Source organism: Peromyscus maniculatus, chromosome 9 (genome assembly GCF_049852395.1).
Source record: "Peromyscus maniculatus bairdii isolate BWxNUB_F1_BW_parent chromosome 9, HU_Pman_BW_mat_3.1, whole genome shotgun sequence".
Lineage (NCBI taxonomy): Eukaryota > Metazoa > Chordata > Mammalia > Rodentia > Cricetidae > Peromyscus > Peromyscus maniculatus.
The window spans coordinates 74,003,304-74,024,352 of record NC_134860.1 but is presented as its reverse complement, the minus strand read 5'-3'; the positions used below and the strand labels follow the sequence as shown (position 1 = coordinate 74,024,352).

Sequence of the window (21,049 nt, the reverse complement as noted above, 5' to 3'; positions counted from 1 at the left end):
CGGGCAGTGATCATGTCTGATAATTTTTAAATTATGTCATTACCCCCCTTCCAGGCTGGCCTCGAACTCACAGAGATCTGCCTGTCTCTGCCTCTCAAGTGCTGGGATTAAAAAGCATGCACCACCACCATCTGGCTAAAAAATTTTTTGAGATTAAATTATATCATTACGCCCCTTCCATTACCCAAGCCCTCCCATGTACCCCACCCTTTCTGATTCATTACCTCTTTTTCTTTAATTGTTGCACACACACACACAGAGAGAGAGAGAGAGAGAAAGAGAGAGAGAGAGAGAGAGTATGTGTGTGTGTGTGTGTGTGTGTGTGTGTGTGTGTGTGTGTGTGTGTAAAATTCCTAAATATGCACATACAACTTACTTAGTCCATACTTGTTTGTATGTTTTCAGGGCTGGCCTTTTGGTTTTAGATAACCAGTTGGTGTGCTGTTCCCTGGGCCAACTATTTCCCTCATCTCAGCATTCCTTCATTGCCGTTAGTTCTTTTTTAGGGTAGCGACTTTATGAGAGTTCTCTTGTCTATGATAGCATGTCTCTTGGTGCTGTCCTTCGTTGTGGAAGGAGTATAAGAGCCAGAGGAACAGAGAGTTTGCTCTGAAATTGTGTCTTCTAGAAATGCCAGAAGGACTTAATAATTTTTTATGTTAGGTTTTACTGAAATGGGAGCCCATACCAAGATGAAAGCTGAGACGTGTGTGTCATTGAAGAAAGTCAAGGCAAAGGCAAAAGGCTTCATTTATACACTGAACCCCTTGTCATGTGCTGTGTGACTTCACTAGACTCAGGGCCTGGCTTCTCCTCCTGAGTAGTTGTACATAGTTGTTGGCTTGGGAATTACTCTTCTAAGCATTAGTGTCCTTGTTTGTGAAGTGTGGATATTAATATTAATGCCTCCAACCTACAGGACAGTGTTTATAAGACAGCAGAAGCTTAGCGTTTGTTAAATGGCTTTGTAAACTCAGATGTGACCTTACTGTGAACATTACATTCCTGTAAACCTGCACAAAGATCATGCCTATTAGAGGAATGTCAGATCTCTCTTGGTGTGAGAGACTGAGACTGAATGAGCTTGAGGGAAGTCATGCAGACCCCAAGTACTGAAGTGAGAAGTTAAAGAGGTTGTTCAGAGGAGCAGTGATGGTGTGCTTCCGTCTTCATTGATGTAAGCGCCAGGGCTTGCTTACCGAGCCAGGGTTACCCAATTAGGGTGAAGGGGATGTCATTCAGGCGGAGTCAGGGTTCTCAGCAAGACTGAGGCTGAGACAAGTTTATGTCAAGCGGTCAGACTTTGTATACACGTATCAAGACAAAATATAATGGTGGTTGCCAGAATACAGTGATGGCTGCAAGCTAGATGTGGTACACAAGATTAATGTCTAAGACTAATTGTTCAGCCAAGCTTCCACTCTTGAGGGTCGAACAACCCCTTCACAGGGTCCCTTAAGACTATCAGAAAACACATTCATATTACAGTTCATAACAGGAGCAAAATTACAGTTAGGAAGGAACAATGAAAATAATTTTATGGTTGGGGTCATCACAACATAAGGTATTGTATTAAAGGGTTGCAGCATTAGGAACGTTGAGAACCCCCGTTCTATATGCTCTACTTCTAGGGAATGCAAGGATACACAGGTGGCTTGAATCCTTCAATGCCTGAGGGAGTGCCTCAGTTTCTTAGGAACTGAAAGGCACACAGTGTTCCAGGAGCCAGGGGCTCTTACTTAAAAAACCTGTGACACTTGGCTAGGCAGTGGTGGGGCATGCCTTTAATCCCAGCACTCGGGAGGCAGAGCCAGGCGGATCTCTGTGAGTTTGAGGCCAGCCTGGGCTACCAAGTGAGTTCCAGGAAAGGCGCAAAGCTACATAGAGAAACCCTGTCTCGAAAAAACAAAAAACAAAAAACAAAAAACAAAAAAACAAAACAAAAAACCCAAAAAACAACAACAACAAAAAACCTGTTGACGTGTGCCTCTCAAGGTAGCTAGATCAGGCCAACTCTATGATTGCCTGCACATTGGTAGGAAATTTCAAGCTCCCTTTCCCTTTATTTTAAATCAAATGGCTTACATAGTTGCATCTAGTATTCATAGGTGACCATACTTACATAGGTGGCCATACTTACAGGCTTGCTTGGCTCAGTCCCATTTGATAGGTTGAAGTGTCCAGTTTCATTCCCCTGAGTATCCCAGTTTTGACAATAAACAATAGTTACCTAAATGTTATTGTATATGTGTTGTGCATTACCAGACCTAGTTTTTTTATTTATAAAATGGTATTGTTGACCCTTGACCACCCAAAACCCCATAGAAATACTGTGTATATGTGTTTTCTTATATAAGGAATACATTCCTTTTTAAATTTTTTTTTTAATCACCTTTATACAAACTAAAAAGTCATCTGTATTTCCTATTCACTCCTTGGAGGTGGTGACAGTTTGGTGTGTAAGCCTCTAAATTGCATCCTGATTATTTTGGATGTGTAACATATGGATGTAGTTTTAAAGCATCTTTGTTTATTCCACTGAATTCTCAGACTCCTTTAGGCTCAGTGTTGCTAATTTCAGAACATAGCACAGAATTCTGGTTGTGTTCTCGCTGTCATTCACTGTTGTATGGGGGCTTAGGCTTTAGTTTATAGATTGCTTTGTTTTCCTTTATCTCTTCCTAGGGTGCATGGCTAACCCCTGTCCCTTGGGTCTTTTTAGAAGGAAAATCCTTAGTAGAAGAGACTTGAAATTAATCAATTACAGTGAAGAAAAAGTAAACATGCCAGAATTTCCTTAGAAAACATGTGATCTTGTGGTTGTGAGGAGTAGTTTCTATGATATTGTACAAGATAAAGAGCAGATAATGTGTGTGTGTGTGTGTGATCTGTCTATCCAAAATGACACAGTCTTGCCTTCCAGAAAATCCAACCTCTCTAATAATAGCATGTCCATAATAAATATTTCCCTGAGATTGTGGAGAGATGCTTGAAAACAGCTTGTCCCTGTTAGGTCTTTGGCTGCATCTCCTGTGTGTCTTGTCCACACTCCTAATTGACTTGAGTTTTCACTGCTTTTGCTGAAGTACTAAGTCACTATTGGTAAATGTAGACCGGGTGAGGAATGGCTTAGCAGTACAGTACCTGTGACAGAATTGCCAGAATTTACGGCTGTAAACTGAAGTATCTATTAATAGATGTTTGTTTAGAATGAAGTGCAGTAATGGCCTCCTCACTCTTCTTTTTGCCAGTTAGCTCACAGTGCAGGCATATGTTCTATTCTTAATGTTGCTCTTAGAAGTGAGCTCAGAGAGACGTGGATGGGATCAAGGAATGATGAGAGTTTTTCAGTCAATGCCTTATGAAGAGCATGGGACATTTGAAGGATTTAGGACTGTAGAGAGAATTAAGGTACACCACAGGTAAACTGCTTTTCAAATATTTTTGTGACTAAAGGATACATGATCAGTTATTGATTTTTAAGAGGAAAAGTAGCCAGTTTATAGTTGTCTATGTGTATGTGTTGTGAAGGGGGTGTTGTATTGAGTTTAAAAAAGAATTGAAGGGTTTAGAAAGTCAGTGTGGTACACTAATTAGGTGTATGGACTCAGAAGTCAGGTTAGAGGTTCAATCCTGGCCGCCCAACTAGCTGTGTATTTTGAGATAAATTATTTACCCTCTGTTTTCTCATCTGTTAAAAGGGCATGTATTAATACCTCACGTTGACTGTATGTGTATAAAGTACTTAGTTGGTAAGTCATAGCACACATCACATACAGTAGGCACCATGAGGTGTAGGTGGACTTCCCTCCCTATACCTTATCTCCCAAGGTCAAGGAGAGTACACTGCACAGCATAGGCCAGAAGCTAGGAAGATCTGCACAGTGTGCTGGTTCATCCCTGCACAGGGCTGTGGGGTGGAGAGGCAGAGAGGCAGAGGGGAGGAAAGAAATATGCAGCTGGGGAGGCAGCTCTCCTCACACTTGGTTCCCATTTAATGCCTGCGAAACTGAGAGCCTGGCTGTGAGTGTGACCCCTGAGAGTAATACCCTATTTAGACATTTGGAAATTTGGCCATTTATGTAAATCAGTTTATGAGATGTCCTCAGCCTCTGTACTTGATTATTTTGTGGCTTTGGGCATCCAACATGGTATCACACCTGAATTTCTACTGCTTTAGCTTCTTCAATTCACATTACCATCCTGCCTTAGAGCACTTTAGTTTTCTGTATTTGGTTTGTGCTGCATTTTACTTTCAATCTTGAGTACCATTTCATTTGATTGATTGATTGATTGATTGATTGATTGATTGATTGATTGAGTGAGTGAGTCTTTTTCAGAGGCACTAGATTTCTAGTTTTATTGCTTAATTGATTTAACATCCTATGTCATTTGGGGCCCATCAATAATAAAAGTCTGCAAATAAGAAATCAATGAGACCGGGCGGTAGTAGCACACGCCTTTAATCCCAGCACTCGGGGAGGCAGAGGCAGGTGGGTCTTTGTGAGTTTGAGGCCAGCCTGGGCTACAGGTAAGATCCAGGACAGGCACCAAAACTACACAGAGAAACCCTGTCTCGAAAAACCAAAAAAAAAAAAAAAAAAAAAGAAAAAGATAAAAGAAATCAATGAAATAAAACTGAATGAATCCATAACAAGTTTACACTGCTGACAAGCATTTATATTAGTACAAACTGTTTGAAAGACAATCTATATGTGTATCTATACATCTAGCAATTTATACAGTACACACATTATACAGTATTGCTGCTCACAACAAAATGGAGTTGGAAACCACTATTCCCTGGTAGGTACTTTACAGCTTGGGCATTGTTATTAGTTCTGGTTCCTGTCGCAGACACAGACAAAGGTGGCATAGGCACACACAGAAAGACAGACAGACCCTGACTCAGCCAAGCATTGCAATGATGAGAGTGAAAGATGGATAATAAAAAACTCTTTCCTTGATCCCAGCAGTCTCATCCACTTCTAGGAATTTACCCCATGGACCAAGTTAGTGATATAAAGGTTGATAAGCAAGAATAAGTTTCATTTCTTAGCAGGGATTACTGAAATATGCTGGGCAGTTTTTAATTATTGGATGCTTTTCTTTTAAAACAGTCTTAAGGTTGGGGCTGTAGCTCAGTTGGTAGAATGTTTGCCTAGCATGTACACATCCCTGATTCAGTCACCAGCACTGGATGTGGTGGTGCATGCCTGTAATTCTAGCACTCATGAGGGAGAGGCCAGATCAGAAGTTCAGGCTTATTCTCAGCTATGTAGTGAATTCATGGCCAGCCTGGGCTACATAGGACTGTCTCAAGTTTTTCTTAAGCTACAGGACAGTTAGAAGAATTCTGAAAAGTACTTTTCCCTTGAACCATTTAAGACCACAGTGCTGAAATATCCCTGGTCACTCTGAGCTACTCTTAATGTACGTTTCCTACAAAGATGTCCTCTGTGTAGTCACATAGAACCCCACACCAGCCGGTTAACGTCCAGTAGTACTACCTTCATGCTTAGACTTCATTCAGGTTTTCCAGTCATCTCAGTATTATTTTATAACACAATGATCCATCCAGTTTAGAATCTTAGATTGCTTTGTCCTTCACTCAATCTAGAGCACCCTGAACTCTTTCCTGGGTCTTTCTAAGTGTAAGCTTTGATATTGCAGTTATTTTACTGGATGTGCATCTGTCTGATGGTTCTTCATGGTGATTAGATTTGAACCATGTATCTTTGGCAAGAGTATATAACAAAATACAGCCGAGCATTTTCTGACATTCTAGAAGGATTTGCATGCTTGCATTTTGTCCTTTTTCTTGTGGTAATAACTCGATCACTTGATCACAGATTGTCTTTCTACTTTCTTGATTCTAAAGTTACCTTTTACTTTTTTGTAGTAACATATCCTGTATGGTAGTACTGTCTAAATTATCTGTACTTGATCAAATTTTTAGTTGATTCATTTATTTCAGTATGAACTTCAGATTCTGGTTTCTTCACTGAATCCCAGTTTGCTGCTCGTATCCTTTGTTCTGATGTGCCTTCTCACCCTGTGTTGGCGTGTTTCCCTCAGTGGGCTCCATTTGCTCTGCTCACAGGGATCCGTCCTCACTCTATTAGGTTTCCTCCAGGGAGATGCCTCCCTGCACTGCTAGGAGTGTAGCAGTGTCTTTCAGGTGCCTTCCTGTCTAGATGTCTGTACTTGTGCACCCAAGTGCAGCCAAGCCGTTCCTTTATGGAGAAGCCCTTCTTTACCTGCCTCTGCTTTGACAGCCTGTGCGCCATCTTCGCTCCGTTTGGACTGTGGCCTTACTAGCCTGCCTACCTCAGATAGAGATCTCATTGGTATTACCTAATGGCGTTTGAGCTTAATTGTTCAGGCAGCAGAAACCCTTCAGTGTAGTTGATGATTTCATATTATTTGGTTGGTTTTCTTAACTAAGAAGAGAAGTTTATCATCTACCAGTGATAATAAGATCTGTGGCTTTTTGGTGTCAGATCCAAGAAATACTTAAAAAGTGAAGGACAAAGACATGCTTTTTGTCTTTTTGTCTTTGTTTGTTTGTTAAAGCAAGAGGAGTGAGTGGATTGTGAAGAAGTGCTGTGGGTATTGAGAAGTGGCTCAGAGTAGTGAATGAGGAAATACAGAGCATTTTGATAGACTCTGATGGATGGGCCGGATGTTTACCTCATTGCTTTCTGGAAATACTGTTTAGAAAACTAGTTGGTGTTGGCCATTTTGGCCACAGATCATTAGACAGAAGAAATGTGATAGTTTTAATGTGGAACAATAAAGTCTTGTGTACTTCATACACTGACACACACCAAGGCAAAAGTATATGCATCCACCTTTTTAAAAAGGTTACAGTTTTTCAAAGACAATCTTTGTTTCCTCTGAAGTTAACCTGTCAGAGCTCATTAATCTGTCCTCATTCCAGCTAAGTTGCTGCTGTGATTATGTAAAAAGGAAGTTACCCTCCCCTCCTGTGTTCCCTAATTGCTTCTGGATGATTTTCTAGTTATCCAGACTGGAAATGTCAATGTGATCTTTAATTCATCCTTTTTCATTTGCTGCCCACTTGCAGCCATTTCTGACAGCTCAGCAGCCCACTGTGAACTTCTCCTGCCTTCCACCACCGCCTGGTTCAAACCTTCATCCCTTTCTGTGACTTTCGTGCTCACCTCCATTTAGTCCAGTAACATTGTAGCGTGGACTTCTGCAGCTCTGCCCTTCTGTCTGCATCTCTGTGTCTGTCCCAAAGGTAGCTGAACCACACACCCCAAGAAAGGAGTTCAGAAGTGATGGAAAGGGAGGGACTGTGGCCAGCAGTTCAGTGCCCCACCCAAACTGGTGTGGGGTTGTTGTCAAGTACAGTTTGAGGCCATTGTTGCCAAATCTTCAAGTGCTGTAAAAGAAGATGGAAATTCATTTCTTTTGTGGGAAATCTTAAGGTTTTCTCCCTTTTTCATGTATTTTCCCAATACGTAAAGAAAAGCTGAGAAATCAGTAATCTATTTTAAGAATTTAGACTATTAGGGACTGGAGAGATGACTAGCAGTTAAGAGCACTGGCTGCTCCTCCATAGAACCTAGGTTCAATTCCCAGCACCTACATGGCAATTCACAACTGTCCGTAACTCCTGTTCCCAGTGATCCAACACCTTCTCTGGCCTCTAAGGGCCCTGCACACATGTGACATACTTACATGCACATGGCAAAATACCCATACACATAAAATAAATAATTTAGACTCCTTGCTTTGATTAAAAGCCCCTTTACTACTTAGTTCTAGGCTGTTCTTCCAGGGTTAGAGGATATACTAGATACTGTCTCATTTTGATGTGTATTAATCTATAGCCTGAAATTCTTCCATTTTATCGATCCCCATCTTTTACTCATTTCCTCTTTCCTGGCTTTCTAGTCTGCACTGTATTGTGTGTGGAGATCTCTGTAAACTCCAGGGCCAGCAGAGTAATGATCTGCATGAGGTAAGAAGAAAATCTGGTTCAGCATGACACAGTAGCCAGTGTTGGTTCAAACTTCTAGAATCTGACACTGGACAGTTTATTTTAGGCATCTTTTAAGTACAGTACAATTTTGGAAAAAAGTTTCCTGATAACAACTCAATCCTGTGTGCATAATGGCACTTAAGGTGTGACTACATTGAAACTCTTTTGCAGAGTACATGTGACCTCTTCCGTAAACATGGATTCTATAAACTTAGAACCTAGGGAAGGATCTGGTGTGGTTTAGGTTATACAGATAGCACAGAGGGCACCAAGTTATAAAGTATGAGGGCACCAAGCTGTAAAGCACATGTGACATATAAAGATGTTGTTTTAGTTAGGGTTTCTATTGCTGTGAAGAGACACCATGACCGCAGCAACTCTTACAAAGGAAAACATTTAATTGGGACTGGCTTACAGTTTCAGAGGTTTAGTCCATTGTCATGGTGGGAAGCAAGGCAGCATGCAGGCAGACATGGTGCTGGAGAGGTAGTTGAGAGTTCTACATCTTGATCCTCAGGCACCAGGAAGTGAACTGTATCCCACACTGGAAGTAGCTTGAGCATATGAGACCTCAGAGCCCGCCCCCACAGTGACACATTTCCTCCAAGGCCACACCTACTCCACACCTCCTAATAGAGCCATTCCCTACATGCCAAGCATTTAAATGCATGAGTCTATGGGGGCCATAGCTATTCATACTGCCACAGGGCCAACTTAGGATCAGTAAGCCAGATGATGGAAAGCAGAGAAAGCCCTAAATGTCCCTCCTCAAAGCTGAGCAGTGTGTGCGAGCCTGGTCCTCAGGATGAAAAGACTCTTGTTTCATGAAAGGTATAATTCTCCAGTAGAAAGGGTTGAGGTAGTAGAATAAACCACAAATGCCCTCATGTAGATGCACACATATTGGTGAAATGTTAGGACTCCAAATGTGCATGTGTACACACAAACACACAAGCACACACAAGCACGCGCGCACACACACACACACACACACACACACACACACACACCAAACCTAAAGGTTTTCACGACAGAAAAACAGGTTATTTATCAATCAATAAATAACTAATCAGATTGGTGTCTGACAAACAATATTGGATATAGTAAGTAACTAGAAGTTAGAAAACTGCCATCAAAAATCTGAAGGAAAATGATTTTTAACCGGAAACCAAAACTTGGAACTCAAACTTAATTACTTGAAGTAAGCTGCAGTAAACTAGAAAACTCGTGCTGACTAGTTGAAAGATAAAGCAACAAGGGCAAAGAGGAGGAGGAGGGGCAGGAGGAGAAGGGGCAGGAGGAAGAAAAGGAGGAGCAGGGGACCAGATGAGGGGAAGAGGAGGGGGAAGAAGAAGAAGAGAACAAAAGGAAAGGGTCATTAAGAAGGAAACATTAAGACTCAGCTAGTAAATGTTTATGCAAATTGTAACACACAAAAGATAAGAGATTGCAGGGACTGCTGGTGTATGATTTCACTCCCATAGGGAGGCAGAGGCAGGCAGATTTCTGAGTTCAAGGCCAGCCTGGTCTATATGTCGAGTTCCAGGACAGCTAGGACTACACAGAGAAGCCCTGTCTCAAAATCAAACCAACCAACCAACAAAATAACAGATTAGCCTTAAACTAAAATCTCAGGAGTATACCAGAAGAGGTCAAGATGAAAAGCTGAAGGGGATGGATGGATGTGGCAACTGAGTAAACTAAGGAAAGATAACCAGCAAGGCAATGGGTAGAGTAAGTGCAGGCTGTAATCCCAGCATGCCAGAGATGGAAGCAGGAGGACCAGCCTCAGCCACATAGTGGGTTTGAGGCAAGCCAGGACTGCAAAAGACCCTTGTCAAAAAACAAAAAAAAAAAAAACAAAACGAAACATATAAAAGACAAAAGAAAAAAAAGTAACAATAAAACCCAGCCAAATCACCAATAAAATAAGAAAAAGCAGTACCCAGACCAATCTATGAAAATGCTGGAATCAAATCATGATCTTTCCAGCTACTGTGGTGTGAATCAGAGCCTCTCAGCCTTGCACAGGCTGACAGGAAACGGTTGCAGGAACCAGAGCAGAAGCCAGGGCCTTTGGAGACCTAGCTGCAGATCCACTTGAACCTATGACTTTGAAAAAGATAAGGGCTCCTGGGGTACTAGAAGCCTTAAGAACAGCCAACTACATGTTCTCCAGTATGTCCTAGGGACCAGCAAGTGCCAAGGTCAAGGCTGTGGATATCCCACATCATCAGAAGGCACTGAAGAGACTGGCCAAGAAGCACAATAATAGCCTTTGGTCTTGGTGTATGAAATGAAGTCACTCTCACAAACCTGGGAATCATAACCAGAAAATAGTATTTCACAGACCTTCTCTGTCTTCTGGCTCTTAAATTCTTTCTGCCTCCTCTTCCTCTGTTTCCTGAGTCTCAGAGGCAGTGGTATAAATGTCCTGTTTAGGGATGAGCACTCAGCCATCCCTTTTCTCAGCCCCCTGAGCAGCCATAGGCCTCTGCCCTCACCACTGACACTGCAAAAGGAGGCTTCTATGATTAAGGCTGGGAGTAGTATCTCTTTATGAGTATAAACATATATTTAGAAGGCAGCTTGGCACCATGACTTTTTAACTAAATAACAGTATTAAGTTCACTGCTCTGCTATAGTTTATTTTTTATTTTATGTGTATGATTATTTTGCCTACATGTATATTACAACACAGAAGAGGGTTTTGGATCACCTGGAACTAGAGATAGGATGTTTGTGAGCCACTATGTGGGTGCTAGAATATAGACGTGGGTCCTCTGCAAGAGCAACAAGTGCTCTTAACCCCTGAGCCTTCTCTCTAGCTCCATCAGCCATGGGTTTTTGACCAGGTTTACAGTATCAGGTATGAATTCTCCTCTTGGGGAGCAGGCCTCAAATCCAGCCAAAGAGCAGTTGCTGTCCCCATAGCAGACAAGCCACCGTTACACCAGTGGGCACATCTTATCTGGTGGGTGGATGTTGCAGGCTGCTCTGGGACTTTTTAGGACAAGGACTTGTGCTTCTTTCTTCTCAGTGCCTGTTGGCTATAGAAGACTTGTAATGACAGCGTGAATGAGGGACTTAATGAAGGCAGGTTAGACAAAGCTGAGTGTTGAGGAGAAACAGAAGTTTCTGTGTGGTCTTTGCACCTCAGTCTTCTTTAGTCCATTTATATATTTCATGCTGCAAGTCAAGTGTGCTGGATTGTCTTTGAACTTGTTTTTGTTCTTTCTCTTTGTTCAGATAGTGTCTGCAGATCTTCATTGCCTAAAGAATAAAGTCTGTGCTTTGGGCTGGGATATTTAAGGTCTTCTACAGTTGAGCCTTAACTCTCCTTATTAGTAATTTGCTCCTTTCTTCCTCCCCTCCTCCCTCCCTCCATCTTTTCATTCCTCCCCTTTTTGTTTTGGAGGGGAGCTCCTAGGATTGGACCCAGTGCTCTTACCCTGACCCCGCCGACTCTTCCCTTGCTTTGCTTTCTTCTTGCCCCCAGATCTGATCGTTCAGTTGTGCGGATTTTAAGATTTGCTTAGGTAGGAGCAGTTCAGAGGGTTTGACCCAGGTTTGGTTCCCAGCCCCCATATGGTGATTCACAATTGTCTTTAACTCCATTTCCAAGAGATTTGACACCTTTTTCTGGTCTTGTCGGGCACTAGGCCTGTATGCACATACTTAACATGTAAGCAAGACACTCATCTACCTAAATTCAATCTTTAAAAAACAAGATTTGGTTAGATAAATATATCTTTTTCCAGACAGACAAAAGGAAGTAGTAAGCTGCTAAAGGCTAAAAATTCTTAGAAATAATAAAAACTAGAAGATCATTATTTAGTTAATATAATTAGGAGAGGTTATAGTAGTATTATATGATACAAGTTCATAACTAAATGTGTGGTTCCTCAGACTATCTTTTCTTACAGGATTACAAATAGGAGCAAAAGATAAACATTAGTTGAAATAAATTGAATGTTTTATGCAACAAGAATGGGCATGTCTTTAGAGTTTTACTTATATTTGAAAGTAATATGCAATCTAAGTAATTGTAATTTTTTTGTTTCTCTTTTTAGGAATCAAGGAAGGACTGAGGTGAGATTTATATGAAAATTTTATTGAAATTATCAGCTGGGCATGGTGGTGCATTCCTGTAATTCCAGCACTTGTGAGGAAGGGGTGGGTGGATCAGGAGTAGTTCCAGGCCAGCCTGGGCTACCTCAGATCCTGTTTCACAAAGATCAGCAACAATGGCAAACCACAGTGAGAATATTTAATCGTTAGTAATAGTTGTTACATTCTGGAAAACTCTAATTGAAATGAATGTCTGATGGTCGGGAATATATAAAGGTATAAATGTTACTTGGATGAATGAATGGACTCTTCTAGTTCAGTCTGAGCATTTTTCTTTGCCCTAACTATTCCTCTTAGCATTGGGAAACAGTATGGCTTTAGTAATACTTTAGCATTACTTCTGTGGGACAAAGACATTTGATGTGAATTTTGAGGATGTTAGATTTGAAACTATCAAGTCTTAATTCATATTGTGTATATGGTACCTATCATAATAGTAACTGTATAGTTAATAATTCATGATCTTCCTGTCTAGTTGGAAAACCAGTGATTTTTATAAATTATTTAAACATAAAATATACCATATATTCATGCAAGAGTTTTTAAGCTCTTTAGAGTAGATAGCTTGCTCCTTACTCTTTTCAGATACAGTTGATTTCTCAGTATTAAAATACTCATTCAACAAATGTTTTCCTTCTATGTGCCAAGTATGTGCTAGGTCTTAGGGAATGTGTCAGTAAAAAAAAGTAACTTCAGTTTTTTTCTGGAAAGACTGCTTCAGTCACAGACCAGAGAAAACATTGGTAGACAAGCTCCATCATCTGACACATGGGGATAAATATTCTATTTATGGCTTAAGAATAAAGGATTTTGCCGGGCGGTGGTGGCGCACGCCTGTAATCCCAGCACTCAGGAGGCAGAGCCAGGCGGATCTCTGAGTTCGAGACCAGCCTGGGCTACAGAGTGAGTTCCAGGAAAGGCGCAAAGCTACAAAGAGAAACCCTGTCTCGGAAAAAAAAAGTAAAAAAGTAAAAAAAATAAAAATAAAAATAAAGGATTTCATGGTGACATTTAAGAAATAAATGTTTAAGAGGCTCACATCTTTAAAAAGTTTAAAAAAAATAATTTATAATCAAAATGTCTGTATAGGTACTTTAAATATAAATGTCTGTTTTAGTAAGCTTTTTTTTTGTCCACTAGGTATCTTTTACTTTGAATGAGGATCTTGCAAATATTCATGATATCGGTGGGAAACCAGCTTCAGTCAGTGCTCCTAGAGAACATCCATTTGTCTTGCAAAGTGTTGGAGGACAGACATTAACAGTGTTTACTGAGAGCTCCTCAGGTAAGGGGGAATGGAATTATGTTGTACGATTTCAGTCCATGTGGAGATTTTCTGTCTCATCCTGCACACCTGTTTGCTTTGTTTAAGGTCATTACCACCTATTGTTTTGTCTGTTTGTGTCATATCATGCAGTCTTTCTGCCCTTGTATTTTTCTTGTGATGAATGAAATTTTGGCCATTACCTGAGAAGGGATTAATACGCATGTGGGTATGAACTTACAGAACAAAACGGATGGGAGACTGTGGTGGTGAGCGGCTCTCCTCAGATTCTGGGCTTGCCGAGCTAAGGCAGCCCTTGCTTGCTTGGCTAAGTTGATGCAGAGCCAAGTTATGCTCTCTACAGTGCTTGCTATTAGGAAATGTTTTAGCTTGCATTTCTGTGCCTGTGTGCTTTGTGTTTTGAAAAGTCTTTATAGTTGTTTATGAAGATTAACTTGTATTGTCATTAGCTTCCAGAATGAATGAAGTATGGTTTTTAAATTGTGTGTGACAGCAATGTGACATTGGTTCAGTTTGTGAATTAAATGTGGAGGAAAGCTTGCTGGCCTGTTTTCATTAGTCTTTTACTGTTGTCTTTCACCGAATTCAGAACATTGCTGTTCAAGCGGCACTCCCTCTCCATTCAGTAGAATTAATTTTCTCCTAATTCAAAGTTATTGGTTATGAAAAGAAAAAATTAATTTTGTTGTATTTCAAGCATTTTAAAGCAAACTGTAAGATATTATGTATGCCAAGAATGCCGTTGCTTTAAAAAAGCATTTTTGTCATGTTGGGATTTTAGTAACTGTGTGAACTGATCTATTAGATTTCCAGTAGCTGTATAAACTGATCTAGTCTTTGTTTTTTCCCTTTGATGGAGAATCTAAAATAGTGATGACATAACTTTAGGGACATGAAGCCAGAGCTAAAGGATTGATTTTTACTTTTATTATTATTATTATTATTATTATTATTATTATTATTATTATTAGTTTTTCAAGACAGGGTTTCTCGTGTAGCTTTGTGCCTGTCCTGGATCTCACTCTGTAGACCAGGCTGGCCTTGAACTCACAGAGATCCGCTTGCCTCTGCCTCCCGAGTGCTGGGACTAAAGGCGTGTGCCATCACTGCCCAGCTTTTTTACTTTTATTCTTTTGATGCTATATTAATTTGTTGTATCGTGTTCAGGGAAGTAGAAAATACACTTTTATGTTGGGGAAAATTCAGCCAATCAATAGCCATTTATAATATGTTCTATTGTTCAGGGCACAGTGCATGTACAAACAGGCAGGCTGTGCTTAGTCTTTGGAATGAAGATGTTGAACCTGTGAGGCTTCTTGCCTTCTGTGATGAGCCATCAGAGGCAGAGGCTCGGGGAGGCTCTAACTTGCCTAGCAGAAAAAGTACCTTGTTTCTATTTTTTTGTAACTATGTGACTAGTGTTTCCAAAGAATGCTTTGGCTCTGGTTGTGATTCAGAAAACTAACATGTGTTGTCCTCAAAATTGTTCTTTAGTTTTCATCTTTTAAATTCTTCCTGAACATTTTGTGTTCCCATTTTGGTAGCAAGTGTGCTCCCAGTGATATGGTTTCAGGCTTATCTTGGCACAGGGTATGGAAAAGGATGCAGATTGTCCTCGTCCCGTTTCATCTGCCTGTCTGTCCCGTTTTGTCTGCCTGTCTGTCTCATACCATGCAGTCTTTCTGCTCTTGTGTTTTTCTTGTGGTGAATGAAAATTTGACCATTACCTGAGAAGAACATAATTCCCATTTGGGTATGAACTTACAGAACAAAACAGATGGGAGAATGTGTGGACAGTGTGTTTGCATTATAGAACGGAAGGAACTTTTTGTAGCACAGAAACTTACTTTGTAGGTGGGAATTTTTTTTTGTAAGTCATTGCCCTTGACTTTCTTTGGACCTTTCTGTTCTTTAAGTTCTTCCTTTGTGAAATCTGGGTAATTATTTACACTTACATTATAGTGTACTCAAATGCTTAGACCAGTGCTTAGCACCACTGAAAAGGAGAGACAAGTGGATAGATCCTTGGAGCTTGCTGGCAAACCAGTTCAGCTGAATCTGTGAGCTCCAGGTCGGGTGAGAGACCTGTCTCAAAAAATAAGCTGTAAGGTGATTAAGAAAGATGCCTCAATCGACCTCTGGTCTCCACACATATGCATACATGTTGCTGGAGGGCTTCTCTCCAGGTTCCACCAAGCCCTGCAGTCCCACAATCCAAGTATAAAATAATCACTCAGACACTTATATTACTTACAAACTGTATGGCCATGGCAGGCTTCTTGCTAACTGTTCTTACATCTTAAATTAACCCATTTCTATAAATCTATACCTTGCCACGTCTTTACCGGCGTCTTTACATGCTGTTTGTCCTGGCGGTGGCTGCAGTGTCTCTCCCTCCTTCTTCCTGTTTCTCCAATTCTCTTCTCTCTTTGTCCCGCCTATACTTCCTGCCTGGTCACTGGCCATCAGTGTTTTATTTATATAGAGTGATATCCACAGCACATACATGTGCCTATGCACATGGAACCACATACGTATACACCATACGTACAAATAAGGTGGAAAAGTAATTGAGGACGATAGCCCATGTTGACCTCTGCCTTCCAAACACATATCCACATACATGTATGCAAACACATGCACAAATAAATGTTTAAAAATAAATATTTTTTTTTTTTTTTTTTTTTATGTAGGGAGTTTGTTTATCTCTCAACTCTTAGCCCTTCTCTAAAAGCAGAGTCCAAGAGCCAAAACCTGAGGGTCTGGCATCTGGGCGGAACCCAGGAAGTAGAAGTCCAAGAGCCCACGTCAGGGTTCCAAGTCCAGCGAGTAACAGGCCAGCCAACAGGCCAGCCGGCGTCAGTCAGAATTCAAGGTTCATATACAGCCTCAGATTTCGCTCCCAGGCTCTGTCCTTCTCTTCTCTCTTTCTGTTCTCCCTCTGACTCAGTGTGGCAACTCGAGGTACTCTCTCTCTTCCAGACACAGCCCGGGTATCCCGAGCTGAAAAATAAATATTTTTAAGCTCATTTTAGGTAATATACCAGTCTATAAAATGTAGACTTTTATAAGAAAATTAGTGTTAAGTTCAGTATGTATAGAGTTTTAGTTTTAATAACTAGGCCTTTTGTTAATGTAATTTTGTTGGTTTTGAGAGACTTTCTTTGAGCCATCCTTGAGTTTTATATATTTGAATGTCTGTGGGAGATGGAATTAGAGGGGACTAATAGTGTACTTTATAATGCTGTCCTTTAATCAAAACTATCTTCATATCATTAACATTTTATCAACCAAATTAATTTGTTCCTGGTTGGAAGCTCGGCTTCTTATGGGTTAGCTCCTCTACCTCTGCATCTGCATTTCTCCTCCCACTGTATCAGCTCACACTTTTCACAACTGAGCTTCTCTGCTCTTCTTGAACTGGGACTCTTCTGGATAGATTAGGCAAGAAGAGAGCAGAGATTGTGCTGACAGTCTCTGGGGATGGGAGGGGAGGGGAGGCTAACAGGAGTGCTTTCCAGGGTCTGGGCATGAGCATCCGGATGCGTGGTAACACTGAGTTAGAAGATACTAAAGTGGCAGGCAGGACTTCCTCCTTCCTTCCTTCCTTCCTTCCTTCCTTCCTTCCTTCCTTCCTCCCTCCCTCCCTCCCTTCCTTCATCTCTTGGTAGCAGTTCATTACTTCAGCAGGTTGATGTTGCTGCCTACTTTGTGTGTGTCCTCTTCTAGGCTTAGGGAATTTAAGTGAGCAGTCCATAGCCAGCCTGCTATGTCCAGGCAGTAGCAGGAAGGTCAGGAGTAGATGAGTCTAAGGGAAGAGTCTAAGTGGGTTTTCAGGTTCAGAAGCCCCTGTGAAGATTTTGGGGTGTATTTAATGGAATGAGAAGCTGTGGGATGCACCAGGTGAGTCAGTTTACTTTGTAAAGGCTCATTCTGACTGGCTTGAGAAGAGCCCCATGCAAGCAAGGCTAGAAGCAGGAGGCCATGACAGGCGTGGTCCAGTGTGGTAGCAGTGACAGACGTCTAGTCTCATACCTCATGTCCAGCCCTGTATCAGTAAATCTCACAATCATGTAAATCACCTAAGTCCAGAAGACAGAGAACAAATTCACCTTTTTATTCCATATTCTCTATAAACTCAAGCTCTTTTTTTTTTTTTTTTTTTTTTTTTTTTTCAAGACAGGGTTTCTCTGTGTAGCTTTGCGCCTTTCCTGGAGCTCACTTGGTAACCCAGGCTGGCCTCGAACTCACAGAGATCCGCCTGCCTCTGCCTCCCGAGTGCTGGGATTAAAGGCGTGCGCCACCAACGCCCGGCTAAACTCAAGCTCTTTATTCTCTTGGCCACATTAGTTATTCGATTGCTTCCTCTTGTGCTTAGCCACAATCCTCACCTGGTCATTTTTTGTAGAAATAACACATGAACATGTTGACAACCTCTTCAGATTGCTGGGTCTCCACTCTCAGCTGCTCCCAGCTGCTAAGTCCCTTTTCTTTCTAACAGCTATTTGCAGAGCAGCCTCCGCTTTTCCTCTTGTTTGTCCTGCCAGGTGTGTGTGGTGCCTTTTGTAGACATGGCCTTTATGGAGCTAGCTTTTATTTGTAACCCTACTGTCAATGATGTGGAGGAGAATGGCTCCCAGAGGCTCTTACATTTGAATATTTGGTCTCCAGTTGAGGAACTGCTTGGGAAGGATTAGGTGTGGCCTTGTGGGAGGAGGTGTGTCACTGGGGGTGGGCTTTGAGGTTTCAAAAGATTTCAACATCCCTAGTGTGTCTCTGCCTCCTACTTGTGGATCAAGATGTGAGCTTCAGCTCTTAGGACTTTGCTTCACTACCATGAACTCTAACCCTCAGATTGTAAGCCAAATTAAATGCTTTCTTTTATAAGTTGTTTTGATCAGGGTGTTTTGTCAAAGCAATAGAAAAGTAATTACCTCACTTAGATTCACTTGGCAGTAGATTTCCATAACTTATTTTGTCCCATATTTAAACTTTTTAGACTGAGGCTAGGTCTTAGGTTATACCCACAGTACCCAGTAGAATAGAATTGAACGGAGTGAATGCAGTGAAATATTTGGTGCCTGCTAAGAATCACGCATGCTCCAGAGATACTTTTCAGTGCTTTAGAACGAGACAGCTTATTAGCCACTTGCATAGCCTGCCTTTCTCCTTTGGAAGTTAACAGCTTGGCTGAAGATACTTGAGGTTCAGGACTGAATATAAAGTAATCTTATTACACTTTGCATTTGTTTATTGTAGTTTTGGATAGACTCCCCCTCCCCCCACTTTCTCTTTGCTAATCAACCTAGTTCAGCATTGTGCGCACTGAGGCTTGGTTAGCTCTTCTACATATTTTCAAAAACCTATTCCCCAGATAAAGTAGCAGCCAAGATAATTGGCCCGGAAACATTTACTTTGCCCAGTATGGCTTAGACTACAAGTTTGAAGAAAATATTTAGGATGAAAAATCTCCTTGAGATGCTGAATTACTGTTCGCTTGAAATTTAAACTGTCACTGAGGAATTTGGAATCTGCTGTGGATGGTTCTGCCTTGCAAGGTAGTGAGCAAAGCTTGAAGTATGGTGTGCCTTTGTTTTAAATTAAAGTTTTGAGTGCTTATGGAGAACATTACTGCTGCATTTTACCCCATTGTGAAGAATGGGGTATCTGATACTTGATTTTGAGAGATTTGAATTCCAGCTGTTTGTATATGCATGTGAGCCTGTTAACACTCAAAATCTCATTAGATTGTTTTTCCACTGGTTTGAAACATGATCTCTGCTGTTTACTAAAGCTATAGATGTATATTACTAATTGCCCCAGAGACTTTTACTTAGCTTTGTTCTAAAAAGTTAGCAGAAGCTGGGAAACAGACATACTGCTGGACTTCCTTCTCTCTCTTTCTTTCTTTCTTTCTTTCTTTCTTTCTTTCTTTCTTTCTTTCTTTCTTTCTTTCTTTCTTTCTCTCTCTCTCTCTCTCTCTCTCTCTCTCTCTTTCTCTCCTTCCTTCCTTCCTTCTTCCTTTCTTTCTTTCTCTCTCTTTCTCTCTCTCTTTCTTTCTTTTTCTCTTTCTCTTTCTCTCTTTTCTTTCCCTCTCTCTTTTCTTTCTCTCTCTCTCTCTCTCTCTCTCTCTCTCTCTCTCTCTCTCTCTCTCTCTCTCTCTCTCTCTCTTTTCTTGAGACAGGATTTCTTTGTAACAGCCCTGGCTGTTCAGGAACTTGCTCTCTACATCAGGCTGGCCTTGAATTCATAGAGATCTACCTGCCTCTGCCTCACAAGTGCTAGGATTAAAAGTGTGTGCCACTACTGCCCAGCTATGGCTCAAATTTTTGAATTTTTGACAGATTAGAATACTTATCAAAGGCCAAGTATGGTAGTCCGTGTCTGTAATTCCAGGAGAAGGAGAGTTCAAGGCCAGCCTGGTCTTCATAGGGAGTTCCAGGATAGCTAGGGCTGCATAGAGAGGCCCTGTCTCAACCCCCTCTCCTCCCAAAAACAACAGCCACAAATCCAGACAAACAAATTCAGAGTCTGTGTTCCTCTCGGGCTAATCTTTCACTGGAGGCTGGGTTCTGGTCTTGAACTGGTGTTGGCACAGTGTATGTCCCTTAGCAGGACCCTGCCTTCCCGGACTTGAACTGGTGTTGGCACAGCGGATGTCCCTTAGCAGGACCCTGCCTTCCCGGACTTGAACTGTTCTTGGCACAGCGGATGTCCCTTAGCAGGACCCTGCCTTCCCGGACTTGAACTGGTGTTTGCACAGTGTATGTCCCTTAGCAGGACCCTGCCTTCCCGGACTTGAACTGGTGTTTGCACAGTGTATGTCCCTTAGCAGGACCCTGCCTTCCCGGACTTGAACTGGTGTTTGCACAGTGTATGTCCCTTAGCAGGACCCTGCCTTCCCAGACTTGAACTGGGGTTGGCACAGCGGATGTCCCTTAGCAGGACCCTGCCTTCCCAGACTTGAACTGGGGTTGGCACAGCGTATGTCCCTTAGCAGGACCCTGCCTTCCCAGACTTGAACTGGTGTTGGCAGTGCCACCTGTGTGGTTAGGTTTCTGAGAGTGCTTGTGTTCATTAGCAGCATTGGTGAGTTTCTCAGATGAGAATTTTAGTATTAGAAAGCTGCTGAGCTTAAGACACTGGGCACAAGCTCTTCAGACGTAATATTCTCGAGAAGCTGTGTTTGTTAAGTACAGTTGAGGTGTTGTCTTTGAAGGGACGAGTGTTTCTCATTCAATTTTGAAAAAAATACTGCCCAGATACTAGAGTGCGAGTGACTGGTTTATCAGTCAGTTGATTTGCTTTTTCAAACCAACTGAAAACAAATAGGCAGACTTACTCACACCCATGTGTCCATCCGCTAAGGCAGTCATGTTACCCAGGAGCAGCAGAAGTGCTTTGTGTGTGCCTTGCTTGCATTTGCCTTTACAGAATGTTAAAGTCTGTATACTTGAGGGAGACATCTGACGGAAAACCAACTTTAAAACAAACAAACAAACAACCCTCCCCCCCCCAGAGCCTGGAGTATACGGTAGTGAAGCAAACCGACATGCAGATTGTTGTCACTGCCTTGATTTGTGGTGGCACCACCGCTTTTACCCACTGTTGCTAAGAGC

General features: G+C 41.6%; 1 protein-coding gene across 3 annotated transcripts in view; it reads left to right on the top strand.

Annotated features, from left to right (window-relative positions):
- Positions 1 to 21,049, top strand: part of Gtf2f2 (general transcription factor IIF subunit 2) — a 126,713-nt gene that overhangs the window by 7,180 nt on the left and 98,484 nt on the right. For 2 of the 3 annotated variants that reach the window (XR_013042533.1, XM_042285199.2), the window contains exons 3-4: positions 12,088 to 12,106; positions 13,286 to 13,430. Coding sequence is in view for 2 of the 3 variants with exons in the window: in XM_042285199.2 (XP_042141133.1) it covers positions 12,088 to 12,106; positions 13,286 to 13,430 (164 nt within the window). In the remaining variant the exon portion in view is untranslated. Of the gene's footprint in view, positions 1 to 7,926; positions 7,994 to 12,087; positions 12,107 to 13,285; positions 13,431 to 21,049 lie in introns of all 3 variants that reach the window. The other variant, XM_076545399.1, reaches the window with a different exon arrangement.